This window comes from Cervus elaphus, chromosome 23, assembly GCF_910594005.1.
Source record: "Cervus elaphus chromosome 23, mCerEla1.1, whole genome shotgun sequence".
NCBI lineage: Eukaryota > Metazoa > Chordata > Mammalia > Artiodactyla > Cervidae > Cervus > Cervus elaphus.
In genome coordinates this window covers 76565167-76591099 of record NC_057837.1, presented here as the reverse complement: position 1 = coordinate 76591099, position 25933 = coordinate 76565167, and the positions used below count along the sequence as shown (strand labels likewise).

Genomic DNA, 25933 nt, shown 5'->3' with positions numbered 1-25933 from the left:
GTGGTCTGTGTTTGTCCTCCGTAACTGTTAAAAGCAGCTCAGGCAACGTGAGACGGTGAGGATGGGGATGGGTGCACTGCCTACAAGGAGGCCCTTCATCTTCTGCAAAAGGGAGGGGTTTTGTGTTTTTTGTTGTTGCTGTTTCTGGCCGGTAAGTCAGGTAAGGGTGTGTGCCACTGGATAACTAATTATAACTTGAAATTATATATGACAAACGACAATCACAGTTTTCCCCTGGCTTCATCTAATTGTCAAAGGGAACTGTGATTCAGAAAAGGAAAAGAACCATCATTCTACAGGGTACAGGCTGTTTTTTACAACAAAGAGTTAATTTATCTAGTATTCTTTCTGTTCCCTTTGAGCGTCCATCTCTCCAGTACCATTTTCCACATCATTGTAAAGAGTCAGGTACTCTTTATAGGTCCAGGTACACCCTGATTTCGAAAACCTGAATTCCCAGCTGGATAATTTTTGGAAGATACTCCCATCTTTCTAACCCTCCATTTCTTTATCTGTAAAATGGGGATTACAGTACCTGCCTCATAGGAGTGTAGTGAGTTGGATGAGACAGTGCTCGGTGCACAATTATCTGGTGCTCAGCTGGGGCTCAATAAATAACAGATTTTCATTCTAGGACATTGAAAGAGAACTTCTAGTAAGAGCTTCTCTACTCCACATCCAGCTCCTCTCCAAGCACAGAGATACATTCCGAGTATATATAGCAGTGCCAAGCTAGTAGGTGACACTGAGGGAAGAGACAGATGTACAACTACAGTGGTCTCGACGCTCCCCAAAACACTTCCTCCATTTGGTATTTTCTTTATGTGAAAGCGAATCAAGAAAGCCTTAAAAAAAAAAAAAAGGAAAATTGGCTGACAAGGATGCTCAGAAAACATACATAAATGTCCACGACCTCCAGTTTCTCCCTTTCTTTAATGTACAAATGACATACTAACTAAAGTAAAGACTTACTAAAGTTTTAAAGAATGTTTTTTACAGAGAGGAGACAGACCAAGCCAGGATGACTTCCCACAAGGAAGAGATCTAAGAGCTGCCCAATCAACTTCCTCAGCTCACCACGGCTACTTCCTCCTCTTGTACCTATGAAGAAAATGAGCAGGGTAAACAAAGACCAACCCACAAGCCCAGACAGGAAGGAGAAGCTCCTTTCCCAGAAAAGCTTTCTTCTCTAACCCCACTCGTAGCCTCCAGCCCTCCAAAACTGTAAACATTACCTGGATTTAGATTTAAAGTTTCCTCCTCGTCTCTGGTGGGGCAACCCCAATTTCTTCCTTTCTTCAAAGGAGGGGCTGTGAACGAGAAGACGGCAGGATGGTGGACAAGCGGCAGTGTCTCGCCACCCCCACCACCAGCTCCCACACCCACAGATGCGTCATCTTTAGGGCCCAAGGTTCTAAGTCTGTGCTTTTCCACCTGATGATGCGGGTTTATCAAAGTCAGGACCCAGCTCTAAAGCAAGACTGGAAGAGGCCCTTCCTTCCTGTGTATATTAAAAAACTACTTGCATAACTTAGTCTACCCAGCCGCCAACCCCAGCCCAGAGGATGTGGGGAGGAACAACACACTCCAGAGCACACCACAGCCCTCTGTGTTCTATTCCTCCCCTGAGGGAAGCTATACTTCCAAACCATAATGTGCTATTTTACCTCCAAGGCAGAAGGGGCTTCACACTTCCCTCACTCTCACCCTGGGACCCACAGATGGGCTCAGGTAGGCGGTAGATGGGAGCCCTTGAAATTATATACAGGCAGACCTCAAAGGTACTGTGAGTTTGGATTTTTGGTTTTTTTTTTTTGGTTTCCCACTGCATGTAACAGTTATGTTTATACTACACTAGAATCTATTTAAACTGTGCAATAACATTATGTCTAAAAAACAATGCTCATATCTTAATTTAAAAAATACTCTATTACTGGGAATACCCTGGTGGTCCAGTAATTAGGACATATTGCTTTCACTGCTGGGACCCAGCTTCGTTTCCTAGTCAGGGATCTAAGATCCTGCAAGCCATGCAGTGCGGCCAAAAAATAAAAACTAAATAAAAATAAGAAAACTCTATTGCTAAAAAATTTTTTAAAAAAGCTAGCCATCATCTGATGACGCAGGGTTGCTGCACTAAGTACAATAAAATGAGGTATGCCTGTATTATTAATCTGTAGGTATACGAGAATTAAGAGTGGGGAACAAGGGAGAAAATTCACAGCTTTCATCAGAAAACCAAGAGCTCCATGATGACTTAAAACCCTACCCAGCTCGATACTGTTTCAGGGCCTTCTTGCTCGTGTTGGTGAGTTCTTCATCAAATACTGATTTCTTCACCTGCTTTTGCTTCTTTGCTGCACATAGAAAGAATGGGTTAGATAAGGTTTCTTTGTCCCAAGCTCTTAAATCCCCTTATGCTCAAGGTTCCAACTTTAGTGGATGCTCCGGCTTGATGTTTGAATGACATGGAAGTGACACAGCAGATCCCAGCAAAGAAGGGATAAGGAATCAAAAGTACCAGGTTGGGGTGGGAGGGGAGGATGCTTAAGGACCCCAAAGGTGGAATGGACCACCTAAACATAAAATGGGCCAAAAGTGTCTTCACATCATTCTACCCTGACCCACTCCTCCAGTAGCAGCTGGTAGACATCTAGGCTCCAGAAACAGCAAGTGTTAGTTGGTCAGTAGCGTCCGACTGTTTGAGGCCGCAAGGACTGTAGCCCGCCAGGCTCCTCCACCCGTGGGATTCTCCAGGCAAGAATGCTAGAGTGGGCTGCCATTCCCTTCTTCAGGGAATCTTCCCGACCCAGGGATCAAACCTGGGTCACCTGCATTGCAGGTGGATTCTTTCCCATTTGAGCCACTAGGGAAGCCCAAGAATGAGAAAGACTGGGGTTCAAATCCTAGTTGTACCCACCAACCACTGCACCACTTGGAGCCAATGAAGGACACTGTACATGCAGGCACATGCTCATTACTCAAAAGATGTGGGCCCTTGGCATCATCTTCCCTCCTGTTTCCTCCCTGACCACAAGCACAGGCTTCAGGCAGGTCCTTCCTACCAGCTCCTTCAGGCTCCCCATCTACGTACCAGGCGCCCTCACTGGCTCCTCCTCAGGCATTGCTCGGGCCCGCTTGGCTCTGCGGTTCCTCTTGGCCAGCCGCTCAGCAAACATCTGTGCCTTGAGGATTTCGAACTGGGATCTCTCCTCCGCCTGGGGAGAAGGATGACGTGTATGTATGGAACGGACGAGGCAGCCCTGACCAGGTCCCTAGGCAGGGATCCAGCTCCAAAGGGGAGGCCACTCACTGTCATCTCCCCCTTTTTCTTGGCTTCCTTCATAAACTTCTTCCTTTTCTTCTTTCCTCTTAAGGCTAAGTCAAACTCCTGCAGAGCCTTGGCAACTAGGATGAGAAGAGAGCATGAAATTTCAGGTACCGTTTTATAAAATGTTTTTTTCTTTTAAACTCACAGTAACTGCACATATTTTAAAGTGATACATTTAAGGTCTTAAAATGAAAAGAAGCAACCACTTCCTCTTCTGGTGGTTACCTCCATCTCACTAAATAACATGTTTATTCCACTATTTCTTAATTAATCCACTTGAGACATTCATTATCTGCCTCTTGTTATGAAAGACATACTCCCCATACCTTCCCACAATACAGTTTTAACCCTCCTTATAACAGAGACTTAACATACATACAGATACCTTAATGTTTGGTCCCATAACATAAAGGCAGTGTTTCTTAAATTCCTGGTACAACCTCTTTGGAAGGTAACTGTGCAACCCCTTACAACATAATAAATACACATATCCTCTGATATATAATTTCACTTTCTGGAACTTACCTTGCAAATCAAATATGCTTGCTTAATCGTGAAAGGACATCTATATAGCTATTCACTTGTTTATAATAGCAAAAGATAGGAAACAATCTCAGTGTCCCTCAGTGGAAAAGTAATAAATTATAATCCGCCCATATGATGGAGAAGACCACAATCATTAAAAAAAAGAAAAGGCAGCTATGTATGTGCCTATATAAAATGATCTCCAAACTACAAAATAAATGGAAAAAAGCAAGGTGTAGAACATGAATTCATGTTTGTTTCTAAAAGGGAGAAAGAAAGGAATATATATATATATATATATCCAACTTATTTTTTTTTAATTAGAGCAAAATATATATAAAATTTGCCATTTTACCATTCTTTAATGTACAATTCAGTAGCATTAATGGCGCAATATTGTACAACCATTGCCATCATCTGTTTCTAAAACTTTCATCATCCCAAATGGAGCATTAAGGAGCAATTCCTTGCCCACAACCTCTAGTAAGTTCTGTGTCTATGGATTTGTCTCTAGGTACCTCATATAAACGGCATCATAAAGATTGGTCCCTTCGTGTCTGGACCATTTCAGTTAGCATGTTTTCGAGGATCCTCCTTGCAGCATGTACCAGAACTTCATTATGGCTGAGTAATACCCCACTATACGCACATACCACATTTCGTGTATCCACACATCTGCTGATGGACATGGTTGTTTCCACCCGTTGGCCATTGTGAATAATGCTTCAATGAACACTGGCATACAAGCATCTGTTTGAGTCCCTGTTTTCAGTTATTTAGGGCAGAGACCTAGGAGTGGAACTGCTGGGCCCGATGGTAATTCCACGTTTAGCTTTTGGAGGAACCTCCCCGACATACTTTTTTCCTTCTTCCTCTCTTCCTTGGTCTGGAACCAGCTCCTCTCGGGTTCAGGGTTTGATGCCTCCTTCCCTTTCTCCAGGAGCCGCTGTGCTGTGTTGATCTGTGGGGACAGCAGAAGGATGAAACCCACATCTGGTAACACAGAACACGGCGACTGCAGGAAGCCACGGCCTGCAAACGCCTGGGGCTCTGATGGTACGTTTGGCAGACACAGCCCAGCAGACGGCAGACCAGCAGGGGTCTGCGTGGTCTGCTCACTGAGCGACTCACCTGGGCTTCCGACTTCTGCATCTCTTTCTCCTCCGCCTCCAACTGCAGAACTGCATACACGTCTTTCTCCATTTTCTCAATCTTGTCCCGGAATTTGAGGATGACGTCTCAAGGGAAAAGAACAAAAAAGATTTTAAAATAAAGATGAATATGGTGTAACTGATGAAAATAATGCAGGGGGGTATTTAGTGACAAAGTGTTTTTTTTAAATGTGTGGCTTCTCTGCCTAACACCTCCCCGAAGGCTTTCTGATGCTCCTGGAATAAAACCTGAGCCCCTCGGCACGGCCCTTCCGGCCTCTCTGACCCGTCTGCTGCATGCTCACAGGCCCTGGGCCTCTGGCCCTCCTCTTCTGCCCACACACCAGGTGTGTTCCTGTCTCTGAATCTTTGCCCTGGTTTTCTCTGCTTGGCACACTCTGTCCCCAGACCACCCCCACCTCATTCTGATCATCTAGGACTCAGCTCAAATGCCATCTGTTCAGAGTCCTTTCCCAACAGCTTTTCAAGAATAGTCACTTCTCCTGTCGTTCTCAATCACATCTACTATTAGCTTGTTTATTGTGCCTTTTTCTCATCAAAGTCAGCTGCTTTATTTCCTGTTGTATCCCCAATACCTAGAATATAATAAAGAGCAATAGACTGAATGAATCAAATGAAAAACTTTTAAATGAAAGGGAAAAAAAAAGACCCATGAATGGGAAAAAAGGTTTGAAAAGATGTACATCAAATGCTACAAGCGGTGAGCTCTTTCATATGCAATTACTTTTTTTAAGATGTTTTTTCTTGATGTGGACTATTTTTAAGGTCTATTGAATCTGTTACAATATTGCTTCTGTTTTACATTTTGGCTTTTGGCTGCAATGCATGTGAGATGTTAGCTCTCTGACGAGGAATCAAACTCACACCCCCTCCACTGGAAGGCAAAGTCCTAATAACTGAACCCCCCTAGGGTGTGTGTGTTCAGTCACTTCAGGCGTATCTGACTCTTTGTGATCCCATGGACTGTAGCCCGCCAGGCTCCCCGTCCGTGGAATTCTCCAGGCAAGAATACTGGAGTTGGTAGCCATGCCTTCCTCCAGGGGAATCTTCCCGACACAAGGATGGAACCTGCATCTCCTTATTTGCAGACAGATTCTTTACCACTGAGCCACCCGGGAAGCCTGGACTGCTGGGGAAGTTCCTACAATCACATTTTCACTCTTATTTATTTTTTTCCAACACTGAATACATATTATTTTTCTAACTTAAAAAAAAAAATTTGTAAGGATGCGCTTTATATGACCCTTTTGGATGAGAACAACAAAAAGAATGAAAGCCATCCAAAAAGAATGAGCACTGACTTCCTCCTCACTCTCTGGAAGAAGGGAAGGGTTAACTGGGGTGGCACCTTAAAAAGGCAGCTTCTCTGCCCAAAGGCTGGCAAATGCTGTGAATAAGCACTTGGGGCACAAGCCTTCCCTCATTCCCTTTCACACAGAGGCGAGGGGAGACCTGCCCAGGACTCCTCAACAACCAAGTGGCGGAGCTGGGATTCTGATCTGGCTCCTAACAGCAAAGCACCTGCTCTTACCCATCACCTTCTGTCCCCTGCCCCTCCCTCCTGGGTCTGATCGAGGACCCTGCCCGCCCCACGCCCCCCCAAGCCATCCTGGGTTGCTGCACCAGTGCTTGCTCACCCTGGGGCAGAATGCGGGCCTTCACAGGGGCCTTGGCGGCCTTGACAATTTCCTTCAGCATCTTCCGCTCCTCCTCCCCGACCAGAGAGACCGAGCGCCCGGCCCGGCCGGCACGAGCTGTGCGCCCCACCCGGTGGACGTAATGCTTAATGGTGTTGGGCATGGTGAAGTTGATTACCTGGAAGGCCAAAGTTGAGCATCAGTCAGGTCTGGGAGCCGGCAGGGAGAGGAGGGCACAAGGAGGCAAGAGGAGTCCACCAGAAGCTCAAGGAAAGAGAAGCCTGCTCACCGTTTTGACCCCCTCGATGTCCAGTCCACGAGCTGCTACATCGGTGGCCACGAGGATGTCAATCTGTTCATCTTTAAAGCGCCTGGAAACAGCCACAAACATGTTCCTCTGAACACCTGACCCCAACGCTCTGCAGGGGTCTGAACCCACAACGAGCACACAAACCCTTCTGGAGTCAAGCAGCGGAGTACAGACCATCACGGTGGGGACAGGTCCTACATGTCAGCCTAACAACACTTATATGCCCCCCAAACATCCCACAACACACAACAAACATAGTTTTGTGTATACCACTTTAAGCAGAAATTCCTATGAACATGGAAGCTCGGTAACCACAGAGCTAGACTATAAGAAGCAGCATATGCAAATACCTCAGCATTCAAGGCAGCCTTTAAGAAACAACTCTGGGGATTCCCTTGTGGTCCAGTGGCTAAGACTCTGAGCTCCCAGTGCAGGGGGCCCAGGTTCAATCCCTGGTCAGGGAACTAGATCCCACATGCTGCAATTAAACATAACTAAGACCCAGTACAGCCAAATAAGTAAATTAATTTAAAAAAAAAGAAAAACAACTCTCAACTGCCTGTGATGATGAATAGGGACAGGTGGGGTCTTCTAAAGAGTACCTCCTTGCCTACCAAGTTGATCCCATTCTGTGGGAATTAAGTAAGAAATCACATGGGAAAGCACAGGGTCTGGCAAAGTAAAGCTCAAGAAATAGCTACTGGATTCAATCCAGGATCTTGCTCTGGCAGACCTGGGGACGTCCACCACTCTGGAACGGCTGCAGAGATCAGAAACTGCTTCTTCCCAAGTCGGAATTTCTTTCTCTGACGCCATCAGCAGACCCCAGGCTCTAAGTCCTGGGGCAAGGGTATCACTTTCTACAAAGTCAAAGTTCTGAACCTATCTGAGACATGACCCTACAATGGTTAGGCTAGAATGTCTGAGAGGGGAACCTGCTGTGTGCCCTGCCGTTACTGTACCACGACCTCTGGGTGTCCTCCCCTCTCTGGGATGAAGACAGCCCTCTCTGAAGGACGGGTGGGAGCCTCAGCCCCCGAGACTTTACCGGAGGGCCTCCAGCCGCTGCGTCTGAGACAGGTTGCCGTGGAGTTCGCCCACCTGCAGCCCCATCAGCCCCAGAAGGATGTGCATGCGGTGGGCCTGCTTCTTGGTCTGGGTGAACAGCATCACATGGTCGGTGAAGGTTCTCATCAACAGAGCTGCCAGGGAGACAAGAGTGAGCCAGCAGCCACCTCCACGCACGTCCTGCTCCTCGCCCGCGGCATGGCTGCTGTGCCTGGGCCCCACTGTGTGGAGCTTCAACTGCCGGACAGAAGCAGGGAAGCCAGGGCGGCTTCAGGGCCGGCCTCTCTGAGGAGGTGACGTTAGGCTGAAGGACAAGACAGGCTCATCTCCAAGAAGATCTGGGGGAGGATTTCAGGCAGAGGATCAAATGTAAAGATTCAGTCAAACATAAAAGCTCACTGGGTTTGTGAAAGTGAAAGCAATCGAGTATGACTGGAAAACCGTGAGCTAAGGCTCCAAGGCCAGGGGCTCCAGGCAAGCAGGGGCAGGTCCAGAAGATCTTACAGGACTCGCTAGGGAGCATGGATTTCAGTCTAAGAGCGATGGGAGATGGCAGAGAGGTTCAATAACAAAGAAACAGGGGTGAATGCTTGTTTGTAAACGATCCTCTTTAATGATCTGCAGTGTGGAGAAGAGACAGGGTGGAAGCGGACGGCCAGGTAAGAGGCTGCTGCAACAAGCCAGGAGATGCTGTAGCGGCCTGGGCGAAGAGCCAGAGGGACCACCGGGGGAGGTGTCCAGGGGTTCAGCAGGACGTAAGGAAGGCTGGATGGCCGAAGGGAGGTGAGGGGATGAAAGAGAGAGGGGAAGCACTCCTGGTTAGGCACGGGACTGGGGGAGACGGGATGGAGGAGCTGGTGCCGGGGGAGAAACCAGCCCTTCGGTGTGACGCTCAGGGGCGCTGAGCACCCTGCCCTCCCCGAGCTCGCACCTGCCACAATGGCTTCCCGGTCCCCTTCCCGGTTTGGCCGGATCCGGATGAACTCCTGCCGCAGGAAGGGGGCCACATCCGTGTTGCTGTTCACAAATATCCGGACGGGATTCTTCAAGGAGACAGATGCCAGATCTTTCACCTGCCAGCCACAAAGACAGGGAAGCTGACTGGCCTGCCAGGGGGCAGGAGAGAAGGAGGGAGACGCTGCCCCAGCCCAGCCCAGGAGCCCCAGTGCTGTCTCTCCATTCCCCGCGGCCCACCTCGTCTGTCATTGTGGCTGAGAACAGCATGGTCTGACGGTGGTGGGAGCACATTCGGATGATCTCCTTCATCTGCTCCTCAAAGTACTCGTCCAGCATCCTGGCCAACAGGGGAGAGGAAAGGTCAACAAAATTGGGCTGGGCTTGCGTCTGTATCAACGAAGCACAGGAAACATCAGACAGATGATGTTTGCATATCATCACCAGTTATGTTTCAAGCTCATGTATTTCCTTATTTTATGAGTGTTACTTTACCCTTTTACCTGGATTCATCAAGAATTACCACCTGGCCACATTTGCTTCATCTTTCTTTTTTCTTTTGTGGAATTGCTTTTAAGTTGCAGGTATCACAACACCTGACCCCTAAATACTTCAGCATACTTTCCCTAAGAACAAGGATTCTCTCCTACATAGACACAATGTCATTATCACAGTTGAGAAATTCAGGTAATCGAGGCTGCTGGCTGAATCCTCACCAGGCACACAGGCACTTTACCGGAGTTACTCCTTGAATCCTTAACACCATGAGGTTGGGTACTTAACCCTCACTTATAAACAAAAAGGATTTGCTTTGAGAATCTAAATAACTGCTTCCCAATCTCAGGAAGTGACAGAGCCAAAATCTGACCTGCCTTCTCTCTTAACCATCCCATTACGGAGAGAGAAAGAGAGCCGGATAATCTGGGCGAAGATGGACAAAGGCGCAAACGTGAACAGCTGAACTGCTGAGAGCCACATGGGACCATGTGGAGTGCAGGTTCCCATCCAGGGCTGGGCCCTGGGGACCCCGGCACTTCAGGCGCACCTGTCGGCCTCATCCAAGATGAGCACCTCGATGCTGCTCAGGTGGAAGGAAGGGCAGTTGTGGAGGTGATCGATGAGCCGGCCCGGTGTGGCGATGAGGATGTCAGGCGCTGCCCGAAGCGCTGCTTCCTGAGACTTCACGTCCAGGCCACCTGCAAAGAGCAGAGCCCACCAGGTGGGCAGCCGAGTCGTTACCGTGAGGACTCGCTACCCGGAAGGCCTGAGCCCTGCCACCCGCCAGGTCCCACGGCAGGTGCAGAGCAAAAGGCAGAGAACAAGGCCCATGGAGGCCCCATCTGCATGGATTTTACAGTACACTGGGAGAGATGGGTTATTTAACTCCAACTGTACTAAATGCAAAAATCAAAAAAGAGGATGACACAAAGGACTTCGGAATAAAAGGAACCACAGAACAGAACGAGTCAACCATCCAAGGACTGAGAGATGCAGCAGATGAAACCAATCTTTCTAAATCACCAATAACTTCCTACTGCATAAGGAGGGTAAACTGAAGGCTGAGTGACTATCATATAACATCACCAGAAAAACCCTGCTCCAGTTAATATTTGATTCATTATTTGTGCAAGACAAAAATTATATCCTAAATTTGTTAAGTACCAAGAAAAAAAGTATTTTCAGTATTCTGAGGTTCCATTTTGCAAGGTTCCCCCCTCCCCGTCCCCCTCCCTGTCTACTGTGGAAACGCCATCTGGTTTTAAGAGGATTCAGCCCCATGAAGGTTTTCCTGCATCCGTCACCCTCAGACGGTGGCACACATCCATTCTTCCCAGGCCCGTCTCCCAGGGGCAAACGGCCCTCAGCCAGACACTCACCCACAGCCAGGCAGGTGGTGATGCTGCAGAACTGGGCCAGCTGCCTGGTGACGGAGTGCACCTGGATGCCCAGTTCTCGGGTGGGAACCAGCACCAGCACGCGGGTCACCGGAGCCTGGCGGGGTTTGTAGATCAGACGCTCCAAGACCGGCAGGGCAAACGCTGCCGTTTTACCTGGAGGGAAGGGCAGCAGCCACACATGAGCACAGCCTCCATCCCTCACAGGCCCGGGGGCCCACCTGCGTGCAGAAAGCCTACCCATCTGCTCAGGGGGAAGTGAAGGAACTCAGTTTTCATAAAACTTTCTTTCTGGCTTTAAAATCACATGGTCAATGTGAAAAATCTGGGAAATACAAAAAAAAAATTTCTTTTTTTAAATCTTCCACAGTTCAGCCAACCACAGGTAAGATTAACAATACAGTATCTGTATTACCAATCTTTATTATTAATGGACAGAAATATATAAAAATATTCACTTTAATGCAATAATACTATATATTGTTTAGTAACTTCCTTTTAAAATATATATTTTCCCATTTCTTTACATACCCTACTTTTTTTAAATGATTACATCATATTCTATTACATGATTATTTCCACTCTATGACATGACTATATAATTAACTGCACTAGTCCACGATGTTGTGATAAACATCCCTTTTATAAAATCTTTACTCTGACGACAGGGGCCTATCACGGGAGTGCCAGGAGGTCATCTTCACAGAGACACCCTGAGAGGATTAAACAAAGATGACCTTCACCAGACCCCCTAAAACCTGTGACCTGTGACTGCCCTATCTGAAAAAAGTAGAATATTTAAAGAAAGAGAAAATATATATAAGCATTATTTACAAGGGAAGTTATTATACAGAATATATAGTGTTGTTGCATTAAAATTTGTGTCTGCATATTTAGCAAAGCGGCCTTTCGGCAGCCAGCCCAGAGCCTCTTCTCCGTCACGCGTCCTCCTCCTGCCATCCCCCCCCACCCCCACCCCCAAGTCCCTGTCCTCAGTACCTGTCCCCGTGGCTGCGCAGGCACAGATGTCCTTCCCCAGCAGCCCCACGGGTATGCACGCCTTCTGGATGGGGGTGGGCTGCTTGAAGCCCATGGCTGTGATGGCCTGAAGAGAGAAGGTGGGGCCGGACAGAGCGGGGCAGTCTCAGTGTCAAGCCAACAAGGCAGGTTTCCATCGGGTTTCAGTCCCTTCCGGGCATTCAGTCCATCCGGGGGGTGTGTGCGTGCGTGCGTGCATGCGTCTGGGGAGTGTGGGTGTGTGTGTGTGATGATATTCCAGGCACTGAGGACAGAGCAGGCAACAAAAGAAAGAACCCTGCCCTTAGGAATCTTAGAATCTGTGAGGAAAAAACAGGCCAAAACCAAACAGCTGTGATACGAAGAGAAATGCTGCGCGGAAAACCACAGCGGTCGAGTGGGCTAGGGAGGGCGGTGGGGAGGGGGCGAGAGCGATTTCCAGTAAGGCAGCCAGGGACGGACAGTCTCCTGAGCAGGGTATACTGAGGAGAGCCCTGAGAGAAGCAAAGAGCGCCCCGACCAGGTTTTCGGAACCACCTTCCAGTCAGTGGGAACAGCAAGTGCAAAGGCCTTGAGGAAGAAGACGCCGGACGTGTGTGAGGGTCAGTGAGGAGGCCAGCGTGGCCAGAGCAGGACGGCTGCCGGGAAGCATCTCAGAGGGGACCAGAAGGGGCAGGGCTGTACGTACAGGCCAGCAGGGGAATCTTTGTGTAAGCGGGCTCTCCGGCAGCTGTGTGGACAACACAGCTCCGGAGGCCACCGACCCAGTTTAGGGCAGAGAGCCCAGTTACCGGGTGCCTGCGAGAATCCCATGGTTGACAAAAGTAGCCACTACCTTCAGAAGAGGGCGGGAAAGGTTCATGTCCTGGAATGAGAGGTTTTCATCGTACTGAGATGCATCTTCAAAAAATCCTCCTGCTTCCTACACCAGAAAAGCAAAAGACAAAGAGAATTCAGCAAAAGGGGCCTAAGAAAACTAAATGACCTGAAAATCCTTTCAGGTTGTAAAACAAGCTCTATGCGGTTGTCCAAGCCCATGCGCACCTGTCCTTTCTTCTTCTTCTTCTTCCGCTCCTTTACTTTGAGTGTATCTATGGAGAAAAAGAGAGCAAATATCAGGGCTCACAGCTCTGATATTTGCACTCAGCCAGCTAGACACTGTCCTGAGTGCATTACCTGGACGGACACCTCACTGAAGCCACACAACGACCCGGGGGAGCCGCCGTCACCAGTGTCGCCTCACAGAAGAGGAGGCTGTGCGGCTGGGAAGGTAAGTCACTCAAACGAAGGAAGCTCACCACGCTCCAGAGACCAGACTCCCAGTCACTGTGCCGCACAATAATGCTTTAGCTTTAGCATCCATTTCTGCAAGAAGTTATTCACAGAGCAGCCACTACGTGGGTGGACTCATCTGAGGTGGGAGACCCATCACCCCAAATAAGTTTGAGTCACAGAAGTGCCAATAGCTGTGTGGGGCTGGAGATGAGGAAAAGAGCAAGCTTGGGACCTCCTTGGCGGTCCAGTCGTTAGAGCTCATGGCTCTCACTGGGGCCCGCGTTTGATCTCTGGTCAGAGAACTAAGATCCTGCCAGCCATGTAGCATGGCCAAAAAAAAAAGAAAAAAGATTTCTCTGGTCCTCCAGGGATTAGGACTCTGAGCTCCACCTCACCAAAAAAAATTAATTAAAAATAAAAAAGATCGCACTTGCAATCCAGGGGACACAGGTTCAATCTCTGGTCAGGAAAGATCCCACATACCACATGGCATGAGCCAAGAGGAAAAAAAAAGACAAAGAGTGAACTCATTCTGCAAAGTACACAGCCCTAATAAAATCCCAAGGAAAAAGAGAAGCTAAAAGAAAGGAGTTCAACATGGAGATCTTAAATTTAACTGTGCAGAAGGGCATAGAATAATCTACAGAAGTCAAGGCGAACACTCCGGTTTCCTGTCCCTGCTTCTGACAGCATCACCTACCTGCCTTGGTGAGGATGTTCTCATCAGCTGATGAGTAGTCAGTCTCTGATTCTTCATCTTCTGAGGCTTCTTCATCTTTTCCTTCAAGGTCTTCCTCTTCCTCTGGTTCAGAGCCCTCCTTTGCTTCTTTCTCCTTCTCTGACTTCCCAGACTTGGCTTCTTTATCCTAGAAAAAGAAACTGTAATAAAGCAAGAAGACTACACACTTTAGGAAATCAAGAACCTGTGAAGAACAATGTTATACTGGCCACCCTGGGAGAACGCTATTCGGATTCTGAGTGAGTATTAACCACAGACACACAGAGAAAGCCCGCCTGGACCAGCTGCACTGCGACCTAGGCTCAATAAGAAACAGGGGGGTTGCTCTGAGAGTAACTCAGGGCTGACCAACAAAGAGAAGCGATGCTTGGCTTACTCACCTCTGTTTTCCTTTTCTTTCGAACTTTCTCAATCTTCTCATCTAATGTTGTGGCAGCCCTCTACAAATAAAAATGAAGAAATGAAAAAGAAACATACATATGGGAAAGAGACAAAGCAAGCATCTTCTGAGAGTTGGTTCTGAGATGTTCAGTATAGAAAAAGCTCGTCTGTCCTTGGATAGATTGATCAGTCTAGATTATTCACAATAAGACAAACAAGCAAACAAAAAACCATTAAATAAATGGTCTGTTAAAAAAAAAAAATCTTTAAATTATCTGGAACCAATAAGGACATCCACATTCTAGAAAGTGTTGACTATTCAGAATTATACAATTACCAAGAGACGTCAAATCATATCTGAATGAATGCTACTTGGAAAAAATTTTCCCCCTTGCCAACTGAACATAATTTAGCCTATCAAATAAAATGTTGAAATCTGAGCAAATTCAGGGAATGCTGGATACTGCTAAAACTCTAGAAAGAGTAAGTAATGGCAGGTCCCCCTTTTGCATGCTCAAAGCACCTTAAACTGCTATGGCACTTACCACAACCACAATTAACTGTTTAATTATTTGTCTAGTTATTTTCTATCCTGCTAGGATGTAAGCTTTATAAGACCAAGTCTTTAATTACATGAATTTCATATGAAAAGAAAAAAAAAATCCTTTCAAGATGACTTTGAAAAGGCCATGCTGTTTCATTTCAGTCAGAACAAGGACCAGCAGTTCAGTTCAGCTGCTCAGTCGTGTACGACTCTTTGCAACCCCATGAACTGCAGCACACCAGGCCTCCCTGTCCACCAGCAACTTCCGGAGCTTGCTCAGACTCATGTCCATCGAGTCAGTGATGCCATCCAACCATCTCATCCTCTGCCATCCCCTTCTCCAGCCTTCAATCTTTTCCAGCATCAGGGTCTTTTCAAATGAGTCAGTTCTTCGCATCAGGTGGCCAAAGTATTGGAGTTTCAGCTTTAACATCAGCCCTTCCAATGAATATTCAGGACTGATTTCCTTTAGGATGGACTAGTTGGATCTCCATGAAGTGGATCTCAAGAGTCTTCTCCAACACCACAGTTCAAAAGCATCAATTCCTTGGCGCTCAGCTTTCTTTATGGTCCAACTCTCACATCCATACATGACTACTGGAAAAACCATAGCTTTGACTAGACCGATCTTTGTTGGCAAAGTAATGTCTCTGCTTTTAACATGTTATCTAGGTGGGTCATAACTTTTCTTCCAAGGAGCAAGCGTCTTTTAATGTCATGGCTGCAGTCACCATCTGCGGTGATTTTGGAGCCCCCCAAAATAAAGTCTGTCATTGTTTCCCCATCTATTTGCCATGAAGTGATGGGAATGGATGCCACGATCTTAGTTTTCTGAATGTTGAGTTTTAAACCAATTTTTTCACTCTCCTCTTTCACTTTCATCAAGAGGCTCTTTAGTTCTTCTTCGCTTTCTGCCATAAGGGTGGTGTCATCTGCATATCTGAGGTTATTGATATTTCTCCTGGCAGATCAGCAGTCTGGATTAAACTGCTCTGAGCAGGCAATAATTCTCTCTGAAGCACATGAAATGGAAAATAACTTTCAAGCATCTTCTAGCTTGTTAATAACAACATTCAAAGGAAAGCACAAGATTTGGGCAAACAAGCAGATGACAACATTTGTGGTGGTTTTGCCTGTGATGTGTGGGAACCAGGAATCGTAAACACTAAGGTCACCTGAGATCACCTGACAAGTGCCAGAGAGTAACAGTCTCTGTGGGACTGAGTCAAGCTTTCAAAAACCCGACTACCAAGGAAATCTGCTGGATTATTCTTTGTAATAAACTGACACAGCTATGTCCATTTTTTAAGTCAAGCAATTTATATGTGACATTTGGTATCCTACAACACTGGACCCTGAAATCCAGTGTCCAACCTTAACTGTGTCCGATTCTCGGCGTGGAACTGCCTATCACTGTCAATCTCACCTTCTTCTTGAGCTGGCTCAGGACATCAGCCATGGCCCAGTTGCCATCGTACACTCCCTCCTTCTCAGTGAAAACAAAGTCAGGGTTGAAATCAGCACTGCGGTTCTTTTGTAAGGCTTTCTGCTTTCTGCCCAGCACAATGGGCCCCTGGGAAGAGGGAGAAGGAGGATGACTATGGGACTAACATAAAAGAACACCAGAAAGAGAAGAAATGAGGGACTTCCTTGGTGGTCCAGTGGCTAAGACTTCACCCTCCCCATGCAGGGGACCTGGGTTCAATCCCTGGTCAGGGAACTAGATCCCAGATGCTGCAACTAAAGATCCCTGTGCTATACAGAAGGACCTTGTTGCTTCTCCATCTTATATATATATAATAGTTTGCATCTGCTAATTCCAAATTCCTAATCCTTCCCTCCCCTGCCACAAGTCTGCTCTCTATATTTGTGTCATATTTTAGATTCCACATATAGGTGATAACTTTTCTATGACAGCTTTCCATTCGAGAAGGGAAAAGATCATTCTGGCTGCTAAGTGGCAAATACACTGTGGGGGAAGAGGGAGGCAAGAGAAACAGTTAGAGACCAGATATGTTAAGATTGTAGGTACCCAGGTACAAGATGGTAGTGGGCTGGACTAGAGTGGAAGCAGTGTGGACTGAGCAGGGAAGACTCTAAAAAGAGATTTCCAAGGTAGCCTACCGAGCATTGGAAGGGAGAGGAGAAAGAAGCGGCATGACTGCAGGGTTTCTGGCGTGAGATGGAGCAGGTTGGCAGGGTGAGGGAGACCAAGAGTTCAGCTTTGAAACAACTGAACCCATAAGAGGCCAAGGGACCCCCAAACGGAGGTGTCAGTAGGCAGATGAGGCCGCAGAGGGGGAAATACTTGAGCTGGATCTTTAAAGGGTGAGCACCTTTCCAGGACACCTATGCCTTTTCAATCTCCATCCTGCTTAAGTCTCTTAACTCCCCATCCAACATAAGCTTCAGGAGAGCGGTTTCCTTGTCTAGCCTGTTCACCGCTATGCCCTGGATGCTCAACACTAGGTGTAGCACACGAAAACCAGTTCAATCAGTACTGACTTAATGAATGCATGGATAACACGGCTTCTTGAATAAGAACCAGAACTGACTCCGTCTCTGGATCTCTATGACATAGGCCTGGATTAAACTTCAGTTCAGTGAATGAGTACGGAGCTCACCAAGGCGACACGGAATGGCACGGGCACAGGTGAGGAAAGGCTAGTGGCAACCACCGGGGGTCCAGGTGAGGCCCAGGGACACTTGGCAGCTGGGCAGAGGATGCCGAGGATCTGGGGACAGGGACCTGAGGCACGGCGGAGAAGGGAAGCAGTCAAGGACAGCGACTGCCTGCCGCCGCGCTGCCACCCCGATCGGCCCGTACCTCCTCCTCCTCGTCCTCAGAGTCCGTCTCCGGCTCCACCGGCACGTCCTCATCTTCTCCTATGGTCCCGATGAAGCCCAGCTCAGAGAGCATGGTGCCTCGACAGCCACTTCCGGAAAGCAGCGCGGAGCGCCGGCCGGCTCGCACACTTCCGCTCCCTACGCGTCGTCACTGAGCACGCGCTGGCGTCACTTCCCCTCGGCGCCCTCCTCCGCCGGCACCCGCCCAAACTCTGGGGGCGCGCATGCGTGCTTTGCGTGAGGAAACGAAGGATCGGCGTGTATGTTAAACAAATTCTGTCTTCTTGGTGCTTGGAAAACGTTGGGGTGGTTGGAGGTGTGTGCGAGGAGAAAGTCTACAGAGATGCGTGGATAAGCCCCATATATTTCTGTACAAAGAATTGCGAAAGAAAAATACAGTAAAACAGTTACTAGTGATTGTTTCTGGGTGGTAGAATTTGTAGGTGATTTTTATTTTCGTCTTAGTTTCCCCCCCCCCCCACAATAAACATTTATTTTCATCACTTCGGTCGCTCAGTCGTGTCCGACTCTTTGCGACCCCATGGACTGCAGCACGCCAGTCCTCTCTGTCCCTCACCAGCTCCCGGAGCTTACTCAAACTCATGTCTTTTTATTTTCATAAAAAAGAAAAGAAATAAAAATTAGAATAGATAACATCTATAACATTTACTCTGTACTAAGTACTGATCTAAGCACTTTTACAGGTATAAACTAATCCTCACCGCAATCCTCGCAGAAGGTATCATTACTTACAGATGAAGAAACTGAGGCTCAGAAAGGTTTTCAAGGTCACAGAGCCAGTTAATTAGAGCCAGGACTATAATCGAGGCAGTGGATCGAGGGTACTTAGGAAAGAAGATCTCACAATTTACAAAAAAGTTTTCATGTCTTCTGCTTGTGGATATCTTGCTGAATCTTAACTTTACTTAAACACACCTCCTGCATGAAGTCTTCTTGAACTACCCATCCTCCTTCATAGCTGTTTGCTGCTTCCGTATTAACACTTTATACTTGCAGCAGAGTAGTAGTTATGGTGTAGAAGTAGGTTCGGTTGTCTTTTTTTTTTTACTTTTTTTTGTTTGTTTTTTTGGCCACACCTTGTAGCTTGTCAGATTTTAGTTCCCCAACTCAGGATTGAACCCCAGGCCTTCCAGGGTGAGAGCGTAGGAGTCTCAACCCACTGGACCACCAGGGAAGTCCTAAGTCCTAAGAGTTCCTTCTTTTTAATGGCTGAATAATATTTCATCGTGTGTATATACCAGTTTTCTTTCTTCATTCATCCACTGATGGACACTTACGTTGCTTTCATGTCTTGGCTCTTGTTAATATGGAAGTGCAGATAAGGTTTTGAGTTAGTGTTTTCATTTCCTTTGGATAAATAACTAGAAATGGAATTGCTGGATCATACAGTAGTTCTGTTTTTAATATCTTCATACTGTTTTCTGTAGCAGTTGTGCTAATTACATTACCACCAACAGTGCACAAGGATTCCTTATTTTCTCCACAACTTCACCAACGGTTGTTATTTCTTGCGTTTTTGATGATAGCTATTCTAACAGGTGTGAGGTGATACCACCTTTTGGTTTTGATTTACATTTCCCTGATGATTAATGATGTCGAACTCCTTTTCAAGTATGTAACCATTGGCCATCTGTATGTCTTCAATGGAAAAAATGTCTATTCGGATCCTCTAACCATTTTTTTAATCAGATTTTCTGGCGGGCTTGCTATTGAGTTGTGTGAGTTCTCTATATATTTTGGACATTAATTAGACTCTTAGTGGATATATGATTTGCAAATATTTTCTCCCATTTGGTATGTTGCTTTTTCATTTTGTTGATGGTTTTCTTGGCTGTGCAAAAACTTAAAAAAAAATACTATTTACTTTTAGCTATACTGGGTCTTCATTGCTGCAACAGCTTTTCTCTAGTTTCAGAGAGTAGGGGCTTCTCTTTGTGGTGTTACGTGGACTTCTCATCTTCGGTGATCTCTCTTATTGTGGAGCATGGCCTCTAGGCCTGCGGCCTTCAGTAGCTGCAGCCCTCGACTCCCACAGTCTAGAGTACAGGGTCAGTAGTTGTGGCACAGGGGCTTAGATGCTCCCTGGCATGTGGGATCTTCCTGGACCAGGGATTGAACCCACTTCTCATGAATTGGCAGGCAGATTGTTTACCACTGACCCACCAGGGAAGCCCTGTGCAAATGCTTTTTAAGTTTGATATAGTCCCACATGTCTGTTTTTGCTTTTACTGTCAAATCTAAAAAATCATCACCAGATCCTTTTGTAGTTCATGAGCGTGATGATTGGGTGCTCACGCTGGTGCGTGACATGTGCCTCCCTCCAAACATTGTTACGACACTGGCACATTACCCGTCTGACGTGAAAATAAATAAATAAATAAAAAATCATCACCAAGACTGATGTCAGGGAGCTTACGGCCTATGTTTTTTTCTAGAGGTTTTATGGTTTCAGGTCTTAGATTCTAGCCTTTAATCCATTTTGAGTTAATATTTGTGTGTGGTATGAGACAGTAGTCCAGTTTCATTCTTTGGCATGTTGTTCAGTTTTCTCAGTACTATTTATTGAAGAGATTGTCCCTTCCCCATCATATATTCTTGGCTCCATTGTCATAAATCAATTAACCATATATATTTGTGGCTTTATTTCTGGGCTTTCTATTCAGTTCCATTGATCTACTTGTCTTTTTTATATCAATACCATTCTGGTTTGGTTACCATACCTTTGTAATATAATTTTAAAACCAGGAAGCATGATGCCTCCAACTTTGTTCTTCTTTCTCAAGATTGCTTTGGCTATTTTGGGGTCTTAAACAATTCTTTATGTTAAATTTTCTGTGTTAAAATAATTAGTATAGTTTCTGTCTTATAACTGAACTTTGATACATAAGTATATATATATAATATATATATATATATATATATATATATACAGACAAGTGTACACAATCATGTACATCAGAGTGCTATTTATAAAGGTAAAAACTTGTACATGATCCTACTGTGTAACAGTGACAAAATAGTTCACTCAATTGTGGTACATTCTTGCAAGGGAAAACTGTAGCCATTAAAAATATGTAACTCCATTTATGCTAACATAGAATAATATCTAAGATACCATAAGAAAGGAGATTATAAAACAACATGTGTGGTAAGAGTCCATCATTAAACAGTTTGTGTTTTGCGCTTTTTGCTGCTGTGGATCCACCAGAAGCAGTCAGTGAGATGTTAGGCCCATCAAGGGGGGTTAAATTGAGAGAACCAGAGGAGAAGACAGCAGAGGTGTGTGGCTTCAAGCTGGTGAGAAGAGTGTTGTCTAATGTTTATGCTGGGTTGTAGGTTTTCTAAAACTAGTAAGAGGTGGAAGCTCCTGCTTTGAATTGAAAATGGACAACTAATCCAATCCCAGAAAGTTCTTTATTGGTCAGTGAAATGATTAAATGTATGTGTCAACTTGAGTGGGCCACAAAATGTCCAGATATTTGATCAAACATTCTAGATATTTCTGTGAGAGTGTTTTGGGGTGAGATTAACACTTAAATCACTTGATTGAGTAAAGCAGATTATCCTCCATAAGGAACCTAATCCAGTCAGTTGAAGGCCTGAATAAAACAAAAGACTGACCTTCCCAGTTTAAGGTGGAGCTAGTTAGTGGTAAAAACCTGAGATGTGGAGATGAGGGTTGCATCCCTGGGTTGGGAAGGTCCTCTGGAGTAGGAAATGGCAACCCCACTCCAGAATCCTTACCTGGAAAATTCCACGGACAGAGGAGGGCTACAGTCCATGAGGCTGCAAAGACATGACTCAGCACCATACCACATCTTAGTGTAAGAGAAAATTCTTCCTGCCTCGGGGCATTTGTTGAACTGGAACTGGAATCCTTCTGATTCCAAAACAACTTCCAGCCTTCAGACTCAAACTAGGACATTGGCTGTACAGATTTTGGATTTACCACACATGATTACATGAACCAATTTCTGATAATCTCTATCTCTCCTTCTCCCATTCTTCCTCTGCCTCTCTATCTATATCTCTATAAAATGTCTCTAGATAGATGGATGGATAGATGTATAGGAAGGAAGGAAAGGAAAATATCCTAACCCTTCATCACACTTCTGGAATGCTGCTTCCATCCCATTGGCCAAAGTTCAGTCTGCAGGCATACCTACCTGCCAAGAGGTGGGAAATACAGATTTTATCCTGAGCAACCATATGCCCAATTAAAATTCTGTGGAAAAAGTGGACAAGAGCTATTGGGGACAACAGGAAATCTGTCACAGTCAAGAGGTACATACACCCCAGGGGGGTAAAATTACAGGTGAGTTTTAGTTCCTTACAGTTTTTTGTGATACTTGATTTTTAAAAAACTGAACATATATTTATAATTAGAGGAGAGGGGGAAGCATTGTCACTCTTTTCAGTTTGAGAAGGAAATACAGTTTGAATAAAAGAAATGGTAAAATGACCATTACACGCCAGTCAGGATGGCTGCTATCCAAAAGTCTACAAGCAATAAATGCTGGAGAGGGTGTGGAGAAAAGGGAACCCTCTTACACTGTTGGTGGGAATGCAAACTAGTACAGCCGCTATGGAGAACAGTGTGGAGATTTCTTAAAAAACTGGAAATAGAACTGCCATATGACCCAGCAATACCACTCCTGGGCATACGCACTGAGGAAACCAGATCTGAAAGAGACACGTGCACCCCAATGTTCATCGCAGCACTGTTTATAATAGCCAGGACATGGAAGCAACCTAGATGCCCATCAGCAGATGAATGGATAAGGAAGCTGTGGTACATATACACCATGGAATATTACTCAGCCGTTAAAAAGAATTCATTTGAACCAGTTCTAATGAGACGGATGAAACTGGAGCCCATTATACAGAGTGAAGTAAGCCAGAAAGATAAAGAACATTACAGCATACTAACACATATATATGGAATTTAGAAAGATGGTAATGACAACCCTATATGCAAAACAGAAAAAGAGACACAGAAGTACAGAACAGACTTTTGAACTCTGTGGGAGAAGGTGAGGGTGGGATGTTGCGAAAGAACAGCATGTATATTATCTATGGTGAAACAGGTCACCAGCCCAGGTGGGATGCATGAGACAAGTGCTCGGGCCTGGTGCACTGGGAAGACCCAGAGGAGTCGGGTGGAGAGGGAGGTGGGAGGGGGGATCGGGATGGGGAATACGTGTAAATCTATAGCTGATTCATGTCAATGTATGACAAAACCCACTGAAAAAATAAATAAATAAATTAAAAAAAAAAAAAAAGAAATGGTAAAATGATACCAGGAGGGGGCTTACCTAGTAGCCCAGTGGCTAAGACTCCGTGCTCCCAGTACATGGGGCCCTGGGTTCCATCCCTGGTCAGGGAGCTAGATCCTGTACGCTGCAACTAAGGCCCAGCACAGCCAAATAAATAAATGATACCAAGAGCTGAGGCGATCCTCAAAGAAACATATCTGCTTTCAGAAGGTCTTGTGCAGTGATCCCAAGGCAGTAAAACTTCCCAGGAAATGCAGCTTCCTTTAGCAACCCTGTTTGGTTCTCTGCATCTACAGATACTATCTGCATTGACGTGTGTCTGCTTGCCTCAGTCCTGGTGCCAAAGGACTGTGTTCCGGGAGCGCTGTGTCTCCCTGCACCACGCATGGTGCCCCCAGGGGCTTAGGCCTCCCTAGATGTGTATTAACCCAACCCAGGCTACCTTCACATCTTAATTCCCTGAAATGATTTGCCTTGGATAAGATCTGAGTAGATATGGAAATCTTAATAACCTTGCCCAAGAATGAGCAAGTCCCCTGAAATCCTTGGAAGTCAAAGATTGGCGGTTTGCTGTACTTACCTGTAAAATCCATCTTGACTCTCACTTCCAACTCTCCTCGTCACCATCCGGACTTAATTTCTTATCTGTTTTCTAAACCAAAGTCTAAGAAGAGCAGACTGGAAAAAGGAAAAAATTGATTTCTTATTTTTCTCCCTGGGGGTCTAGCATCAGTCCCAGATCTTTAGGTGCATTTAGAAGAACCAAGTGTTTGCTGTCCAATTCAAAGCAGAGAGTTTCCAACCAATGTTATTCTCAGAGAGTTGAAGTGAATGTTCTCAACATTTAGTCTTAAGCAATATTCTACTTCTGAACCGTGGTACCAGCTCAAGATCGGTTTGCTAATGTCATGTTTTCATTAATTCCACAAGTATTTATTGAACTCCTGATTTGCTCCAGCCTCCCTTCTACACACTGGGCGCATTGCCCTCTCACTCCTCCTCTCTCCCTCTCATCAGAACCAGCCATTCTCGTGAAGTTGAAGTGTAGCCTTCCTAATGATGCTACCATATCCTCATTGTACAGGTGAAGAAACTGAGACACAGGGAGATGAAGGAAATTGCCCAAGGTCACACCCTTGGTAGGTTGTAGAACCAGTTCAGTTCAGTCGCTCAGTCCTGTCTGACTCTTTGCAACCCCATGGACTGCAGCACGCCAGGCCTCCCTGTCCATCACCAACTCCCAGAGTTTACTCAAACTCATGTCCATCGAGTCGGTGATGCCATCCAACCATCTCATCCTCTGTCGTCCCCTTCTCCTCCCGCCTTCAATCTTTCCCAGCATCAGGGTCTTTTCAAATGAGTCAGTTCTTTGCATCAGGTGGCCATAAGTATTGGAGTTTCAGCTTCAGCATCAGTCCTTCCAATGAACATTCAGGACTGATTTCTTTTAGGATGGGCTGGTTGGATCTCTTTGCAGTCCAAGGGACTCTTGAGAGTCCTACAACACCACAGTTGAAAAGCATCAATTCTTTGGTGCTCAGCTTTCTTATAGTCCAGTAAAAACAGATAATAAGTAAGATGAAGAAGCCAAGGGAGGTTGATAAGGGGACTGTTCCAAAGCAGAGAACTGAAGGTGAAGAAAGGCACCAAATGAAGCTTTCTTGGAAATCCTCCCCACACACCCCAGCCTTAGGCACCCACTAATCTACTTTCTATCTCTATGGATTTGCCTCTTCTGGAAAATTCATGTAATTGTATAATATTTTGACTGGATTCTTTCATTAGTTTTTTTCTCCCAGGTTAATCCATGTTGTGGCATGTATCATTACTTCATTCTTTTATACACAGCTCAATAATCCATGGTATGGATATGCCAGGTTTCATTTATTATCTGTTTTTGTAGAGTGATTTTAATGGTATGTGAATTACATCTCAGTTAAAAATAAAGCAATAGATTATAACCTGTTCAATACAAGAGAAAAATAAATTGAAAGTCTGTATCTGTACAAACTACTGCGCATAAAATAAGGTACAAGGATATATTGTACAGCACAGGGGCTGTAGCCAATATTTGTAATAACTGTAAATGGACTATAATCTTTAAAAATTCTCGAACACTGTGTTTTACACCTGAAACATGAAATATTGTACATCAACTATACCTCAATGGAAAAAATTTTTTAAAGAAAGAAAAGTCTGATGAGGAATACGATATTTACGTAACTTCAAAGTGCCTCTCTACAAAATACATAATAAAAAGGGAAAAAGAGTAACTATACAGATGTGAAGCCCAGCAGATGCCGCCGGAGTCAAGCGTGCAGAGTGAACGCCGTTAGCGAGGGGACAGGTCACAGTCCCACGTCGCCTGGCCAGAAGTCAGTGAGAACATTCCATTGTTGGTGTTTGATTTTCCTGCCAAAGACCTGAATAGAGTCATGAGGAAACCTCAGTTAAACCCAGATGGAGGAACATGTCGCGTGTTCCCCTTCGATCTTCAAACGTGTCAAGGACGAGAAAGTTGAGGAGACTGAAGAACTGTTCCACACTGAAAGAAACAGAACAATCCGAATGCAAAGATCTTATAGCTGGAAGTTACATGATTTGGAGAATCGGCAAACCTGAAAGGGGTCTAAGGATTAGATGATAGTTCTGTATCATATTAACTTTATTTGGCTGTGTGTATCACATAGCAGAAAGTCCTTGTTGCAGGAAATACGCACTAAAGTGTGTGGGGATGATGAGGTATCAAGTTATCCTTTACCCTCAAATGGTTCAGGACAAAATATCTGAACCATATTTGCAACTTTTTTCTGCATATCATATTGTTTTTAAAAATCCATACACCAGTTTCCACTGACCCCACATGCCACAACTACTAAAGCCTGGGCACCTAAAGCCCATGTGCTGCAACTAGAGAAAAGCCCCTGCAGCAACAAAGACC

At 45.6% G+C, this 25933-nt stretch overlaps 1 protein-coding gene and 1 non-coding gene across 2 annotated transcripts; one reads left to right on the top strand and one right to left on the bottom strand.

The window, feature by feature from the left end:
* Positions 1-914: 914 nt before the first annotated feature.
* Positions 915-17832, bottom strand: DDX27 (DEAD-box helicase 27). The gene is made up of 21 exons (XM_043882886.1): positions 17676-17832; positions 16275-16421; positions 14304-14363; positions 13885-14050; positions 12954-13000; positions 12745-12831; positions 11892-11997; positions 10875-11048; positions 10043-10193; positions 9238-9337; positions 8975-9116; positions 8024-8177; positions 6955-7036; positions 6666-6843; positions 4988-5094; positions 4715-4817; positions 3314-3408; positions 3095-3218; positions 2270-2357; positions 1236-1310; positions 915-1101 (listed from the first exon to the last, which is right to left on the bottom strand). The coding sequence occupies exons 1-21, from the start codon at positions 17766-17768 to the stop codon at positions 1083-1085; spliced, it is 2298 nt and encodes a 765-aa protein (XP_043738821.1). The 5' UTR covers positions 17769-17832; the 3' UTR covers positions 915-1082.
* Positions 17833-19971: 2139 nt separating this feature from the next.
* Positions 19972-20076, top strand: LOC122682342. Its single transcript, XR_006337355.1, has one exon. It is a non-coding gene; the product is annotated as a small nucleolar RNA U13 (small nucleolar RNA).
* Positions 20077-25933: the final 5857 nt, after the last annotated feature.

Bases quoted from the DNA above. Each gene is read 5' to 3' on its own strand.
- DDX27 (XM_043882886.1), bottom strand. From the start codon at position 17,768: ATGCTCTCTGAGCTGGGCTTCATCGGGACCATAGGAGAAGATGAGGAC. The intron at 12,832-12,953 runs GTGCGCATGGGC...TTTCTGGTGTAG, and splicing joins AGAAGAAGAAGAAAGGACAG to GAAGCAGGAGGATTTTTTGA. The intron at 1,311-2,269 runs GTAGGGTTTTAA...TCTCGTTCACAG, and splicing joins CTGAAACAGTATCGAGCTGG to CCCCTCCTTTGAAGAAAGGA.